General features: G+C 46.4%; 1 protein-coding gene across 2 annotated transcripts in view; it reads right to left on the bottom strand.

Moving 5' to 3' along the window:
* INSR (insulin receptor) overlaps nt 1–11,946 on the bottom strand; it is a 310,896-nt gene extending 298,950 nt beyond the window's left edge. For both annotated transcript variants that reach the window (XM_086946970.1, XM_086946971.1), the window contains exon 1: nt 10,644–11,946. In XM_086946970.1, the coding sequence (XP_086803096.1) occupies nt 10,644–10,716 (73 nt within the window). In that variant the 5' untranslated portion in view covers nt 10,717–11,946. The remainder of the gene's footprint in view (nt 1–10,643) is intronic.
* Nucleotides 11,947–14,234: the final 2,288 nt, after the last annotated feature.

Raw genomic sequence — 14,234 nt, 5'->3', positions numbered from 1 at the left:
CTTAAGCATTTTTAAACTTTACATACTGTTTTCACTCACCTGCGATGTAGCTTAAGTTTTATATCCTGGTCATGTACAAAATTAAAAGATTAGCAAAACTTACGCTGACTTGAAACTTTAAACCCACTGCACGAACAAATGTGTGTGGTGCCGGTGACCAATAAATTCTGCTTCTACCGCTAAAGTTTGTATGCCTTTGATTTAAAAACCTACACATGCTTAAAGTCAAAGACACAAAAGAAACCACAGGCCTCCGGCCGCCCTAAAACAACAGTGAATCCCACTTTTTACAGACTAAAAAATAATTGCGATGGTACCTTCTTAACAAGCCAGAGTTATTGGTGGCTTTGCAACTGGTAACGGACTGTCCGAGATGCCTCCACAGACCACCGAGGCCGCCATGGGGGCCTCCACAGACCACCGAGGTTGCCATGGGGGCCTCCACAGTCCACAGAGGCAGCCAGGGGTTCCTCCACAGTCCATCGTGGCAGCCAGGGGTGGCTCCACAGTCCACTGAGGCAGCCAGAGGTGCCTCCTCAGTCCACAGAGACAGCCAGAGGTGCCTCCGTAGTCCACCGAGGCAGCCCGGGCTGCCTCCACAGTCCACTGTGGCAGCCAGGGGTTCCTCCACAGTCCACAGAGGCAGCCAGGGGTTCCTCCACAGTCCACAGAGACAGCCAGGGGTGCCTCTGCAGTCCACAGAGGCAGCCAGGGGTGCCTCCGCAGTCCACAGAGGCAGCCAGGGGTGCCTCCGCAGTCCACAGAGGCAGCCAGGGGTGCCTCCGCAGTCCACAGAGGCAGCCAGGGGTGACTCCGCAGTCCACAGAGGCAGCCAGGGGTGCCTCCGCAGTCCACAGAGGCAGCCAGGGGTGCCTCCACAGTCCACAGAGGCAGCCAGGGGTGCCTGCGCAGTCCACAGAGGCAGCCAGGGGTGCCTCCGCAGTCCACCGAGGCAGCCAGGGGTGCCGCCGCAGTCCACAGAGGCAGCCAGGGGTGCCTCCGCAGTCCAGAGGCAGGCAGAGGTGCCTCCGCAGCCCACAGAGGCAGGCAGAGGTGCCTCCGCAGTCTCCAGAGGCAGCCAGGGGTGCCTCCGCAGTCTCCAGAGGCAGCCAGAGGTACCTCCACAGTCCCCAGAGGCAGCCAGAGGTACCTCCACAGTCCCCAGAGGCAGTCAGGGGTGCCTCCGAAGTCTACAGAGGCTGCCAGAGGTGCCTCGTCAGTCCAGAGGCAGCCAGAGGTGCCTCTGCAGTCCACAGAGGCAGCCAGATGTGCCTCCACAGCCAACCAATGTTATTCATGGTTTCTCCATCACCAACCTTACGTGACAATGGATTGGAGTAAGAAAACCAAACTCTTTGGTAGCCTGTCATCATTTCAAAGTACGAAAGTCCTGGATTGTGGTATTCACCGGCAGCCAGGCCTAATTTCACATCATACTTCTGCATTTCTAAGGCACAGTGCTTGTCCACATGGCCACCACTCCCAGGGACACAGGAAGTCCACTAAAGAAGACAGAGTTATTTTATTGGAAGCCTAGTAGCCAGCACTGTGCGGCAGACTGTCATGTTTTCTAACACAGCTAAGACCTCCTTGGAAAAGACTACCAACAGTGGGCCAGTCGGCTGGAATGTCCTGGTCTGGCCAAGCTGTTCCTGCTAATTACTGAAGCCAATCAAAGAAGCCTGGGTCAGGCAAGAACTGGGAACAGATGTGTGAACAAAAATGAAAGTCAAAAGGTTTCCTTCTTCCCAGAGGTAGCAAATCTTCAGACATACTTCTTAAGTGGATAAACTGAGTGAAACTTGGCAGCTGGTGGTGTCACAAGTAGAACAGGAGGAACCTTTCCACCTTTCCATTCTGTGCCCAAACACACATGCTCATTAACTCATCTACAACAAACCGGTCTTTCCCAAACGAGGAGCATCTACCATTGGTCAAGACGGGCCAGATCCATGCAGAGATTTCAGGATTATCACAAAACACAGAAAAGCACCAAGGTTGACCTGAATTTATAGAATGAATTCTACTTTCTAGCTCTAAGCACACAGCATTTTTCATCTGCCCACATTCGATTCAGACTTTTTGATGCAACACCGACTACTACTATTTAACGTAGTTGTCGGCCACCATGCTAATTAGTAATGGCTGTTGCGGAGAGGGTAGAAATGGTAACGAAAAGAGACTCTGCAGTACCATGTTTACACATTTCAAGAACCTCACATACAGGTTTTAGGCTACATCCTCTCAACCTTCATGAACAATTCCAAAATGTTTACAAAAACAACATGGCCTTCTGCTCAATTTTTATTTGATCATGCATGTCCCATCAAAGTACAAACCTTGAACTCTTGACTGGAGAAACACAAACTACTAAAGCTCAACTGTGAAGGCAGGGAGTCGCAAGAGGTTGGTCGCACAACCAATTCAACGATTAAATGTGACAGAACCATGACAAGAATAGGCCAGGTGCCCACCACTCACCTGAATCCAGTCTCACCTACATCCCAAGAAAATTCAAGGTTCATACAACACGCATTATATAAACATAAGTATTGTTCTCACAATCTTGTAAATTATCACTTCCAACTACAGCCTGGCCAGCAACAAAGGCCGGGTACATGACGTAACCTGGCTCCAATAGACAAAACAATTTACTCTAGGGCGTCGCATCACTACAAACCGTACTAGAACCAAAACATCAGATGTGCAACGAGGACATGCTACCACTGTGACCTGCCAGCAGCGACAGCAGCCATTCCAACCTAAACATTAGCACCATAATGGCCAATGACAACAACAACAACAACAACAAAAAAAATCTTGGGAGCCTCGTCGCCAGCTAAGACCGTCCAACACACGCCAATACCCTAGGGCCCAGGAGAATCACAGTTCTAGTAATCCACACCATTGAATAAATTGGCAGGAAAAGCAGAACCCCTATAAGTTCCAAGGCCAATGCAGTAACCAATAGCATGGAAGCAAAAGCAGTACGTACCAATCCAGCCAGAGCTACCTTTACCATACGGTGCCCCGCTGCTGTGAGCAGGTAGGACTGAGTAGCAGGTGAGGAGCAGGTGGGAGGCCCTGATGGGATGCCACAGATAGGACACACCTCACTCATCAAGATACTTAAAAGGCCAGCATGGAGAAGCGCTCTACGATAAGTATCCTGCCTACCTGCAAAGTAGGGAGTGATGGAAGGGAACGAGACCGCTGCCACGTTTCAAACGTCACTTTGAGAGATCTCGCGTAACAAAGACATTTTGAGTGACAGGTGCAAAAGCCATGCTGGAAGTCTTTTGAAGAGTTTTTTACGCCCATTCATGAAGGCCCACAGAAAAACGTACACGTGCCCAGATTCCAACTTTTTTTAAGCGTGGCACGCAGCACTCGCTGCAGTCGTAGGACCTGGAATATCAGAGACACTGTGCTTAGTGATTTTGTGAACTCTCCTTTAAAGGACAATAATTTGAGGAGCCTAAGCTCCAGCATAGGTGTGGTACAAAATGAAAACAGGCACTGGCAAAGCAAATTTTTAATGCACATTTATGTAGCACGAACTCGACCAGAAGGTATTGGAGCGCTTTACATGAGCACCGGTTACGTTGCACAACGACACATTCAGGCACGGGGAGAATAAGTGATTTGCCCATAATCACAGGATGTGGAGGCAACCCAGGCTCGAACCATGGTTTCCAGCAAGTCGGCAATCTAGCCGTAAGGCCACATCCTCTCCCCTTATAAATCTTGCCTTGCCTGTGATTTCATATTTATTTTTCAAGCATCTGGAATAGGCATTTAAAGTATAAAAGTAATTTAAAAAAAGTAAAAACACCACCATCTTAAAGAGGCATATATATATTTTCAAACAAAAAAAGTAAGTAAAAAATTAACCAGTGCAAAAATAAAAGTGGCGCTCAGGTAGACTTCAATTTTTAGGCAGATATGTACATGCAAGAGCTATGTGCTGTTCCTCACTGTGAAGAGAGTCAGTGACGTATGTGGGCTGACCTCCTGCTGTGGTGTAAGCAAAACTTGAATGCCACATATATAATATTATTATATATATGTATACACACATAAATATATATGGATTGTGAATTTTTGAACATGAGAGAGGAGTGACACAACTAAAGCCGACTCTAGGGTACACCTAAAAGAGAAGGGCTAAACGAGGGTGCCTGCACAGAACCTCTGAAAGCTAAAAGGTCACTAGCAAGACCGATTAGAATTTGAAAAACACACTAAGCACTAAAGGTATCGCCATCCTGGGGTCCCCAGAACTTCACAAGACAGTGAAACTAACAATTCATGGACTCTCTATAACGTGAAGGAGTACATTTCCAAGAATACTATATTGCTTGCCTTACTCTATCTACATATACAGTAATGCTCAGAATTTGCAACATAATGGTGACAGTCAGCCACCAGAAACCAGAGATGGAAGAAACCAGCATCCGAAAATAAGGAAAGACCTTGGGATGTACTTCAACCCGCACCTCCGGGATATACCGCAACCCACACCTCCGGGATATACCGCAACCCACACCTCCGGGATATACCGCAACCCACACCTCCGGGATATACCGCAACCCACACCTCTGGGATATACCGCAACCCACACCACCAAGATATGCAATGCAACGCAACCCACAACTCCAGGATATGCCACGCAACCCACACCTCCGGGATATGCAACGCAACCCACACCTCCGGGATATGCAACGCAACCCACACCTCCGGGATATGCAACGCAACCCACACCTCCGGGATATGCAACGCAACCCACACCTCCGGGATATGCAACGCAACCCACACCTCCGGGATATGCAACGCAACCCACACCTCCGGGATGTACTGCAACCAACACCCCCAGGATGTACCGCAACCCACACCGCCGGGATGTACCGCAACCCACGCCTCCGGGATATGCAACGCAACCCACACCTCTGGGATATGTAACGCAACCCACACCTCCGGGATATGCAATGCAACCTACACCTCTGGGATATACTGCAAACCACACCTCCGGGATATGCAACGCAACCCACACCTTCGGGATATGCAACGCAACCTACACCTCCGGGATATACAACTCTACCAACCCGCACCTCCGGGATTTACTGCAACCAATCCCTCTGAGATATTTCTATAATTTGAGTACTTTTTCAACTACTCAAATTTACAGATAACTCCTGTGAATGGCTAAAGTGGTGACCTTCCTGGACTACTCAAGTGTACTTACTTCTGACACACACAAACTTATACATCCATTCTGTACGCAGAAATATAAAACATAAGCCCATTTTCATTGTAATTCTTATTTGTTTCTCGAGCAGAAATAAATCCCCTTGTAGAAAACATGACACGGTTGGTGTTAACTCAAACTCCTTCGCTTTTTGTGCACAGCAGAGGCCGCCACCTTTTTTGTAATAAGAGCTACTTATGTTCAATGGAACTTATCCCAAGCTACTATTATTACTGAGGTAATGGTGACTATACCGGCCAATAGAGGCCCCTCTATGCAAGATACTTAGCAGAAATGGTCTCCGTGCATAATGCAGGATTGCCAGCCGGGATGTAAAAAGTTTTAATCAATTTGGAATGCCTCTACATGGGTAATACATAACAGTCATAGCTGCAATGCCCCTGGCACCAATATGAGTAACAAATTTCCCCCCACGCCGCGTGATTGATCAATCCTATATCAACTTTAAATATATTTTGTAAATTGAAACATTTTTCTGCAAACATCTTCTGAAAAAAGTTCTGAAATTAATCACATTTTCATCTTGAGCAATGCTTTTCAATTTTGATGTACATATTTTTATTAAACCAAGCAAAAGCTTCTAATGTTGTGGGCTGGGCTGCAAACAGGAGATGTACTTCAGGGTAGCTCATGAGCTACTCGCTGGAGAAGCCTGACCTATATCATAAGGAGGTCCCATTCGCAACATTAGACGAAGTGACAGGCCGGGCTGTAGGAAAAGCGTCAGTTTAAATGTTATGAATATTAATAAGGCCTGGTCAACGCAAACGTACACAAGACAGTGTACATTTTAAAGTAAGCAGACTATAGTATGAAAATCCCAAATGGTCACTAATTAGGGGTGGGCGGAATTTGCGTAGTCGTGCTATGCAAAGCTCTGTGAAACGGTAAAATATCTCAGTGAGCACGCAAAAGTTCCACAAACACGCAGAATTGCTTGCTCCGCCCTTTCACTGTGCTTTTTTCCTGTTCCCAAACGCGGTTTGCGTGCCCGGGAAGAAATATCTTGCGAACATGCATTTTGAAAGCGCGAATAAGCAAAAAATTCTGCGAAGCTGTGGTACGCGAAATTTTTGGCAATTTTGTGTTCTGCGCGGAACGCGAAATTACCCTAATTCCAAGAGCGGAACTTAATTTACCGTCCAGGCTTATCACTAATTCTTGACTCCGAAAATATTCCTCAACAGGCTGAAATACGAACACCCAAATTATCACAGTTTACATAATGCAGCAAAAAATTCAAAATGCCAATCATGGACATCAGGAGTCAATCTACCTCCTGAGATAGGCATAGAGAAGAAAAAGCGGAAATAGCACTTGCAACTAGGGGGGTTTACCATAAAACTAAGGACACCGACATACTACAGCTGCAAAAAGCAACCCCTTGGACCCTAAAAATAATATTCCATTCCAAACACAAGAGCATGGCTTTGAAGGACCGGACTCTCTCTCTCCTCTGCATCCACTATTACCACACCCCCCAAAACGCATCCAATTCAGGACTTCAAAACTTCTTTCTCACAAATTTTTATAATTTAAAGTTGGGAAACAAGTAAGATTGCTGTTTGCTGGTGATTTCCTCTGCTTCTCGTGTTTTAAATCATGGACTTTCGTGAAATTTTCAATTCACCGTTTGAGCAGGTGGGATCTGTGGGTGACAGAGGCAGCTTGGAGGTGACGTGCTCCGTAGTTTAAAGGTCTGATGCTCACCCCCCAGAAGAAACACACCTGTTGCCGTTTCTCCTTGGGACTTCTGGAAATGTGGAACGCGAAGATAGCCACGTAGTGTTAAGATACCGCGTGGGCATTTAACCATTCATTCAGTAGTGTGTGTGCGCATGATCTGGGGTTTTTTGCCTTTGTTAAGAAATGCGGTTTCTACAAATTGTAGCTTAAAATGCTGAAACATTGTCATATCTTAAAAAAACACATGGAAGGTATTCAAGGGGAAACTCGAGGCTGGCATGTGCCCCCTCCACAGTTAAAATCATTCTCCCCACTTAGGGCGAACCAACCTCAAGAAAAGTGTCTTTGACCCCAAAAATGTACTTCAATGTTTCCAAGTTTCGTTTATTAAAGCCTAGAACACATTCCTAAATAAAAAAAGACCCAAATTCCTCTCAAAATACCACACAAAACCCCTCTTATTTAAACCACAATGTCCTCAGCGTTGCACATAAAATGCGAATCATTTGAACCCCGAAAATGGCTCTCCTATCAGACCCAAACCTCCCTTTAACTAAGTCTACACATGTCGTCAACTGATTCTCAAAACCCATTAAACCAAAATACAACCCCAGACCCAAAATGTGTCCCTTGATTGAGCCACAACGTCCTCAATAAATAATCAACAATGTTAGGCTAATTTTGTGCATAACTCCTTATGGTGCAGCCCTTTAAGAGCCCTGGAAAAACTGGTGTTCTTTGAAGTCAGTGAAAAATACAATTTAAATTTACACCACAAACGGTCCCTTGGTAGACAATTACTGATTTCACAATAGCGGCACAACAAGCCATGAAGAGACAAACTCTGAGTAGGCAGAGACGCAAAATGATTAATAGAATAACTTCCCCTGAATAGATATTCAAAAATATCCTTCAAATATCTCAAACACAACACTCAAGGCAAGAAAGAAAATGTCCTCTACAGTCAATAAATGTCCCTCCGATCAAAATACCTGCTGGGATTAGGAATACTATCATAACTCATAAATACTGCCTGATCAAGCCTCAAATATGCACATGTCTATCAACAGAGCTCTAAAATTGGTTCACAATTAAGCCTTCCAAATGTCATGATTATTTACCTTCAAAATAGGCAAAAGTGCTCCTCAATTAACCCCGTCTGCAAACCCCACAATGTCCATCAATGATGTAAAAAAAAAAACGACAGATCCCCAAAAGTACACGAGCTAAGCAAATGCCCCTCTATGCAAAATACCCTTCAAAAATCTCAAAATGTCCCTCAAAAAAGGGCACAAATTGTCTCGCAAGAGGGTCCTACAGAATTCATGTATGTGGCCTGGAATGATTCTTAATATAGCTCCCAATTGCCCTCAAAAGAACCCTGAAACACCTTGAGGTGTCCCAGGACCTTCTCAAGAGAACCCAAAGTGCCCCCCAAAAAGACCCTAAAATGTCCATGAACAGTAAGCACTGGATTCTGAGAGCCAACAAAGGCACTCAGGAGCCCAAAACATCCCTCAATATCACCCTCAAATTACTAGAGCCAGCAAACTTCTATCAGCAGAAGCAAAAAATGTCCCTGAACTGATACTTAAAACATCCCATCAACACCATCCCACATGACCCTCAATAGAACCTCAAATATCCTCAGAGCCAGGAACACGTCACATCAGACTGTTATCAAAAAAGGTCATTAACTACACCCTCAAAACATCCCTCAAAGAATCCAAGGTGCTCTCATAGCCTCAAAACTTCTCCAACCAGAGCCATAAATAATTTAAGAGTGTCACAAAACTTCAACCAATAGGCATGCATCTTACAACGTTACTACTGTTATAGAAAGCTCTAAAAAGTCCCTCACAGCCTCACTCAACAGGCCCTCAAAAATGCTTCTCAATGCAGACCACAGACTTGCCGCTGCAGGACTCCTCACTAAAAAAACAAAAGAATGTGTGTATTTTAAGACAGCACCCCCACATTTGTCAGAGTGGGGTCACGCTCCCCTCACGTGGGTCAGGTGCCCTGTGGTCCCAGTGTCCAGTATTCTCACACCCACACTATCACCCCAAGGGTCGTGTTAGACATATCTGGGAAGACGCGGAGCAGAATCAGACACCTTTAAGGGCAGCACCCCCACCTCCCACCCAGGTCAGACCCCCAACTCCCACCCAGGTCAGACTCCTAACAAGAGCAAATGACTGCCCTGCCCCCAGCGATTAGACATCTCTTGCAGGGAAAATACCAGGGTGTGGGGTGGAATCAAGCACCTCTAATATGCATGCCAACATTTACAACTAGGAAGTGGGAGATTTTGAAAGAAAAAAAAAAATCAGCAGAAGGTATTTACTCAATTGACATGTTCAAGCAGAGCCAATTAATTTTAGGCAGGAGACAAGTAAAATAAAGTCATTTTTGGCTTCAAAAATTGGGAGTCTCCCATCTAAATAAGGGTTTGTTGACATGAATGCTCCAAAGTGTCTGGTCTCCCACCACCAGCTTGTCACACTCCATATAGGGGCAAATAAGCCTCCCTTCAGAGGGATTTGACCCCTCTTTAGGGCAGGCACCGAGGTGAGGGGTAAAGAGGAACCTCCAAGAGGTCAGGTGCCCCCCTCAAAAGGGTGTCATATTCCCTAGGTGGACAAATGACACTCCTTCTCAATGGAAGATTAATATCTCTTGGGTGCACAGGTGTCCCATGGGAATAAATAGGCCCCTCTAAGAGCTATGGGGCCCCTGGGTTGTCAAACTCCTCGTGGGTACCAGGGGCCTGGGTTGGTAGGGTGTTCGGGAGTAATGGGGCAACCCCAACAGGCCAGGTGCCTTCCTCAACAGGTTGTCACACGCTTTATGTCAGCTAATTACCTCCCTCAGAAAAGATTAGATGTCTCTTGGGGGTACAGATGTCCCACGGGGATAAATAGCCCCTTCAAAGAGCCCCCTGGGTTGTCAAGAGTCCTCATGGGGCAAGTACCTAGGTTGTAAGGGGTGGGTAATCATATGCCCCCTCAACAGGGTGTCACACTCCCTGTGTGGGCAAACGCCCCCTAGGGAGGATGAGCCACCTCTTGGGGGGCCTGGGGATTAATAGCCCGCCTCTAAGGGCCGAGATGCCCCCTGGGTTTTCAAAGTCCTCATGGGGGAGCAGTTATCCTACCCCAAAGCCCCTCTGGGAGTTCGACGCCCCCCTCAGACAAAACAGCGCCTTCCAGGCCCCTCCTCTCCCCATGTTTACAATCTGGGTGCTCCAGCGCCGCCCGCCGCCTCCATTTTAGAATCCCCCGGCGCCGCCCCACCCGCGCCCGCCTGAGTCCTCACTCGAGCCCGGGGCTCGCTAGGCCGCAACGGGCCCCACACCACCCGGGGGGAGTGGGGACACCCAGGAGCCCGGGGACCGGCCCTGGGGCCTCTCTGGGGCCCAGCAGAGGCCAGGCCCTGAACGTGTTACTGGAGGGGGCGGAGGGGCAGCGAGTGCATGGCGCCCGGAGGGGACCGTCACCATACAAGAGAAAGACTGCCGAACAGAAGGAGAATACACAAAATAAAATTAAAATACAACAATACAGCGTTAGAGGAAAAATACAGACATTCAATTGCCAGGAAATCATTAGAAAAAAACGTAAACAAGTGGTAAAACAAATGTAAAAAAACGTAAACAAGTAGTAAAAAAAAAAAATCTTATACTCACTTTCACCGTCACTGGTGCCGCCGAAAGCCAAAATACAGAGGGTCAAAGAGACCACGAAGATTTTCCACCCCATCCTCCTGCGACTGTGGGACCCCAAAACACTGGGGTCGGATATTGTGCCCCAAAACAGAGTCCTGGCGTGAACCGGTGCTCCAGAGAAGGCCGATCCACCTCCCCTCCTGGGGGTGTATGTCCAAAGTCCACGGGTCAAAAATCCAGCGCTCGGGACAGTGGTACTCCTTTCACCTTCCTGGTCCCCACCTTTTCTCCCCCTGGAACCTGGATCTAAATGATGTGATCCTGGCTGCTAAAAAAATGACTTTTCATAGTGCCTGGAAGCCTGCTTTTGTTGCAGGTCATCAAGGAGCTTTATGCAACGACCCCTCTCCCGAAATGCTCCTCTTAAAGAACAATAAAGTTGCATTAAAATAGATTGCACTCTTATCCTTTTAAGGAAGAAAAATAAATATTATTTTCCCTCTTGCAAATTGTTGAGCCAGTTGAGCTGCTGCAGCGCGTGCCTTCTCTTCTCCACTCCGGACTGTGCACAAGTTGTCAATTTATCCCCCACCGAAGCTGACAAAAAAAAACCACATATAATCGCGTTTTGCTGTGTTGTTGTTGCTTACGTCAAGCCCCTTCCTTTTGCATTAATCACAGGAAAATGATGTGTGAACCACGTCCTTTTCAAAACAAACAATCCAGGGAAAAGCTGTTAAAAAAAGTATTTCCTTTGCAATTTGTTTCCCCTTGCCACCATAAAAAATATAATCTGCAGACAAATAAAGATATATATATATTTAAAATAGAGACGGGGGGGCGGGGTCTTCCTTTTTGCAGTGGGAGCAGCTCTGGCTGGCACCCCAGACCCCCGAACAATACGGCTGCCTCCCCGACACCAGGCTGGGGCCAACAAAAATGTGCAAAAAAGATCCTATCCGGCTGTTGTTGTTTTCATCGCCTCCCGTGTCGTCTTCTTCTTCTCCTGCCTCCTCCTCCTCCTCCTCGGACCACGTTCTTGTGTCCCAAGCGCCCAGCAGGCAGGCCCCTCCAGCGCCTCCTTCGACCTTCCTCTGCAAAATGGGGGCTGGCTGCTTCCGAGGTGGGGGCCTGGCACGGATCTTTTCCCTTCTTCCCAGGACCCCACAAAAAGTGGGGTTTTCAGCACAAGCCAGAACTGAGAGCGTGAGATTTTTTTCCCCCCCTTCCTCTTTTTTTTTCTGCTGAAAGGAAAAAAAAACTTCCCCCTCCTCCTTCTTTCCTCCTCTTCCTCCCCCCTTTCAGACACTCTCTGAAAGTCTCTGGCCAGTAAACAAGCGCTGCCAGTCAGCTGGGATAGGAGGGCAAGGAGGAAAGAAAAGGCGGCCTGGAGTCGCTGGAAGGGATGCTGTGTGCGCATTGAGTCACTGCAAATGCCATTCATGCGCCTCTCTGGCTCACGCATTTACATAAACATCCCTCCCCTACACACCACCCCGCGAAAAGAAGCCTGCTGCGCCCCTGTTTACATTTTCTGCATTTCAACAGCAACATTGTAACAAGAAATTAGCAATGTTATTGATAACTGGAGCTCTTTTTGAAGGGAACATTTTATTTTTTTAGTTTATTCTTCGTGTGCAAGCTACCATTGCCACATTTGTATGGAAACGTGTTTTTTTGTACCTTGTGCATTTTTTTCTCTCAGTATTTTGTTTTGTTTTTTTTTAGTCCGGCAACTGGTTGCAACTGGCGTGAACACAATTTGCACACAAACGTGTGTAGTTTAAATCAGGCACCTCGGAGAAACAGCAGAAAGAGATGTTGTGTTGATGGATAAATATTGGAGAGTGCCCGTGTGACCGGGAACCGGGTAAAGTGGTGAATATTACTTAACAGTTTGCCCTACACACAGCAGCGCTGTAAGTTGTTTACCATGCCTCAACACAGATAAAACCGTTGTGTTGTTTACAGGACTACCGAATAAGCACGGACCAGCCCCCCCCCCCCCCGGATTAAGCAACCTGCACATTTTAATAAAGTTTGTTATTTTTAATGGATGTGGGTGAGTAGCAGCTAATGTCCACTGTGCCCCCCACATTAACACAGCCCCCCCCCCAGAAAACACACGTTTTTTTTGTTTATTATTTAGAGAGACCATAACTCAAATTAATCTACTCCTAGTCAAAGTAATGTTTTCATTAAAACACATTCCTTTTATAATTTCCTGCTCTGTGCCAAGGGACGTTTAAGGATGGCTTGAGTCATTTTAGTGGACGCAGGGAGGAGGTGTACTAACAGATTTATTTTTAGGGAAGTTTTCTATGACATTGTGTAGGTTTCTTGGAGATTTCCTAGGGCATACAGTCATATTCATGATTTTAATAGCAGAATATAGTCGTACAGATCAGAATAAAAGGTATGTTAACATACACTATTTTCAGAACGAATGAAGGTGTTCTAAATATGTGTGGGGGCAGGTAGGAGGGGGGTCCACTCTTTCCCCTCCCCTCGAATTTTTCCATCATCGGATGAAGAGAGATATTGAAAAGCTCTTTGGTCGCTTTACACACATTACATAAATCACAAACTGCCCCAAAATCAATAATGCTGCATGAAACGTGGTTTCCTAAAATACAGAAAACAAGCAGCTCGATCACCCATCGAAGGAAAGAGTGAAATTAAATTAAATGTGGGTAATCACAGAATGCATTAAATGTTTGTTTGCAGTTATCAGACTTTTAAGAAAATAATCTGAGTCCACATCTTTTCTGAATGTCAGGATATTAGGGGTTGTATTGCAACAGATAGGAAATGAAGGGGGTGTTTTTAACTTTAGTCAATCAAGTTCCACAGAAGCATGACACATAGGCAACAATGAATGTCTCCCCACCCCCACCCATTATCTGAACAATCACAGGACCATCTCTTAACAATGTTTCATGGAAAAATATAAACCCTATTCACAATACATTTCTGTAAGAGTTTATGCAACTCCAGGTCTGGTTCTAAGGTCTGTCTTAACTCCTTGGCGTCTGATGGAACCCACTGGCAATGCGGCTTCAAGCCCTTTTATAACGCTGCAGCGCTCTGCTAAATCATCCAGTGCCATTAAAGAATAATTTAATTTCATGCCCCTATACACTCACTCAAAGTCGTGCCCGCCTAATAACCTACCCAATGCCATACCTCTGTAAGAAAACTCCAATACTAAGCCCCTAAATCAAGATCCATTTATCTCCATGCTCATTTAAACTTCAAGCCCCTGTACGCACTCCCTCAACGCCATGCCCCCCTAAGAACTCCTCCGACGCCATCCTCTGTAAGACCACACCAATGCCAGTGCCCGTATAAACTACTCGCCCCGTACAAACTCACACAAGACATACCTCTGTAAGAACTCATGCTGCATCCCCTAGCAACTCATACAGCTCGGCTGGTCGCTAGAAGCTCACCAGAAGCTATACCCCCTTCAAAAGCACATCCAATTAAATATCTCTTTAAAAACTCATCTTATGCCGTGCACTGTAGCCACTCATCCGCGTCACATCCAGCGAATACGTTATTTATCGCTATGTCCCTTTAACAGCTCACCCAACTTCCTGTCCATTTAAA

The sequence above is a fragment of the Lissotriton vulgaris genome, chromosome 12 (genome assembly GCF_964263255.1).
Source record: "Lissotriton vulgaris chromosome 12, aLisVul1.2, whole genome shotgun sequence".
Taxonomy (NCBI): domain Eukaryota; kingdom Metazoa; phylum Chordata; class Amphibia; order Caudata; family Salamandridae; genus Lissotriton; species Lissotriton vulgaris.
The sequence above is the reverse complement of the archived record's forward strand: the minus strand, read 5'-3'. Positions and strand labels throughout refer to the sequence as shown.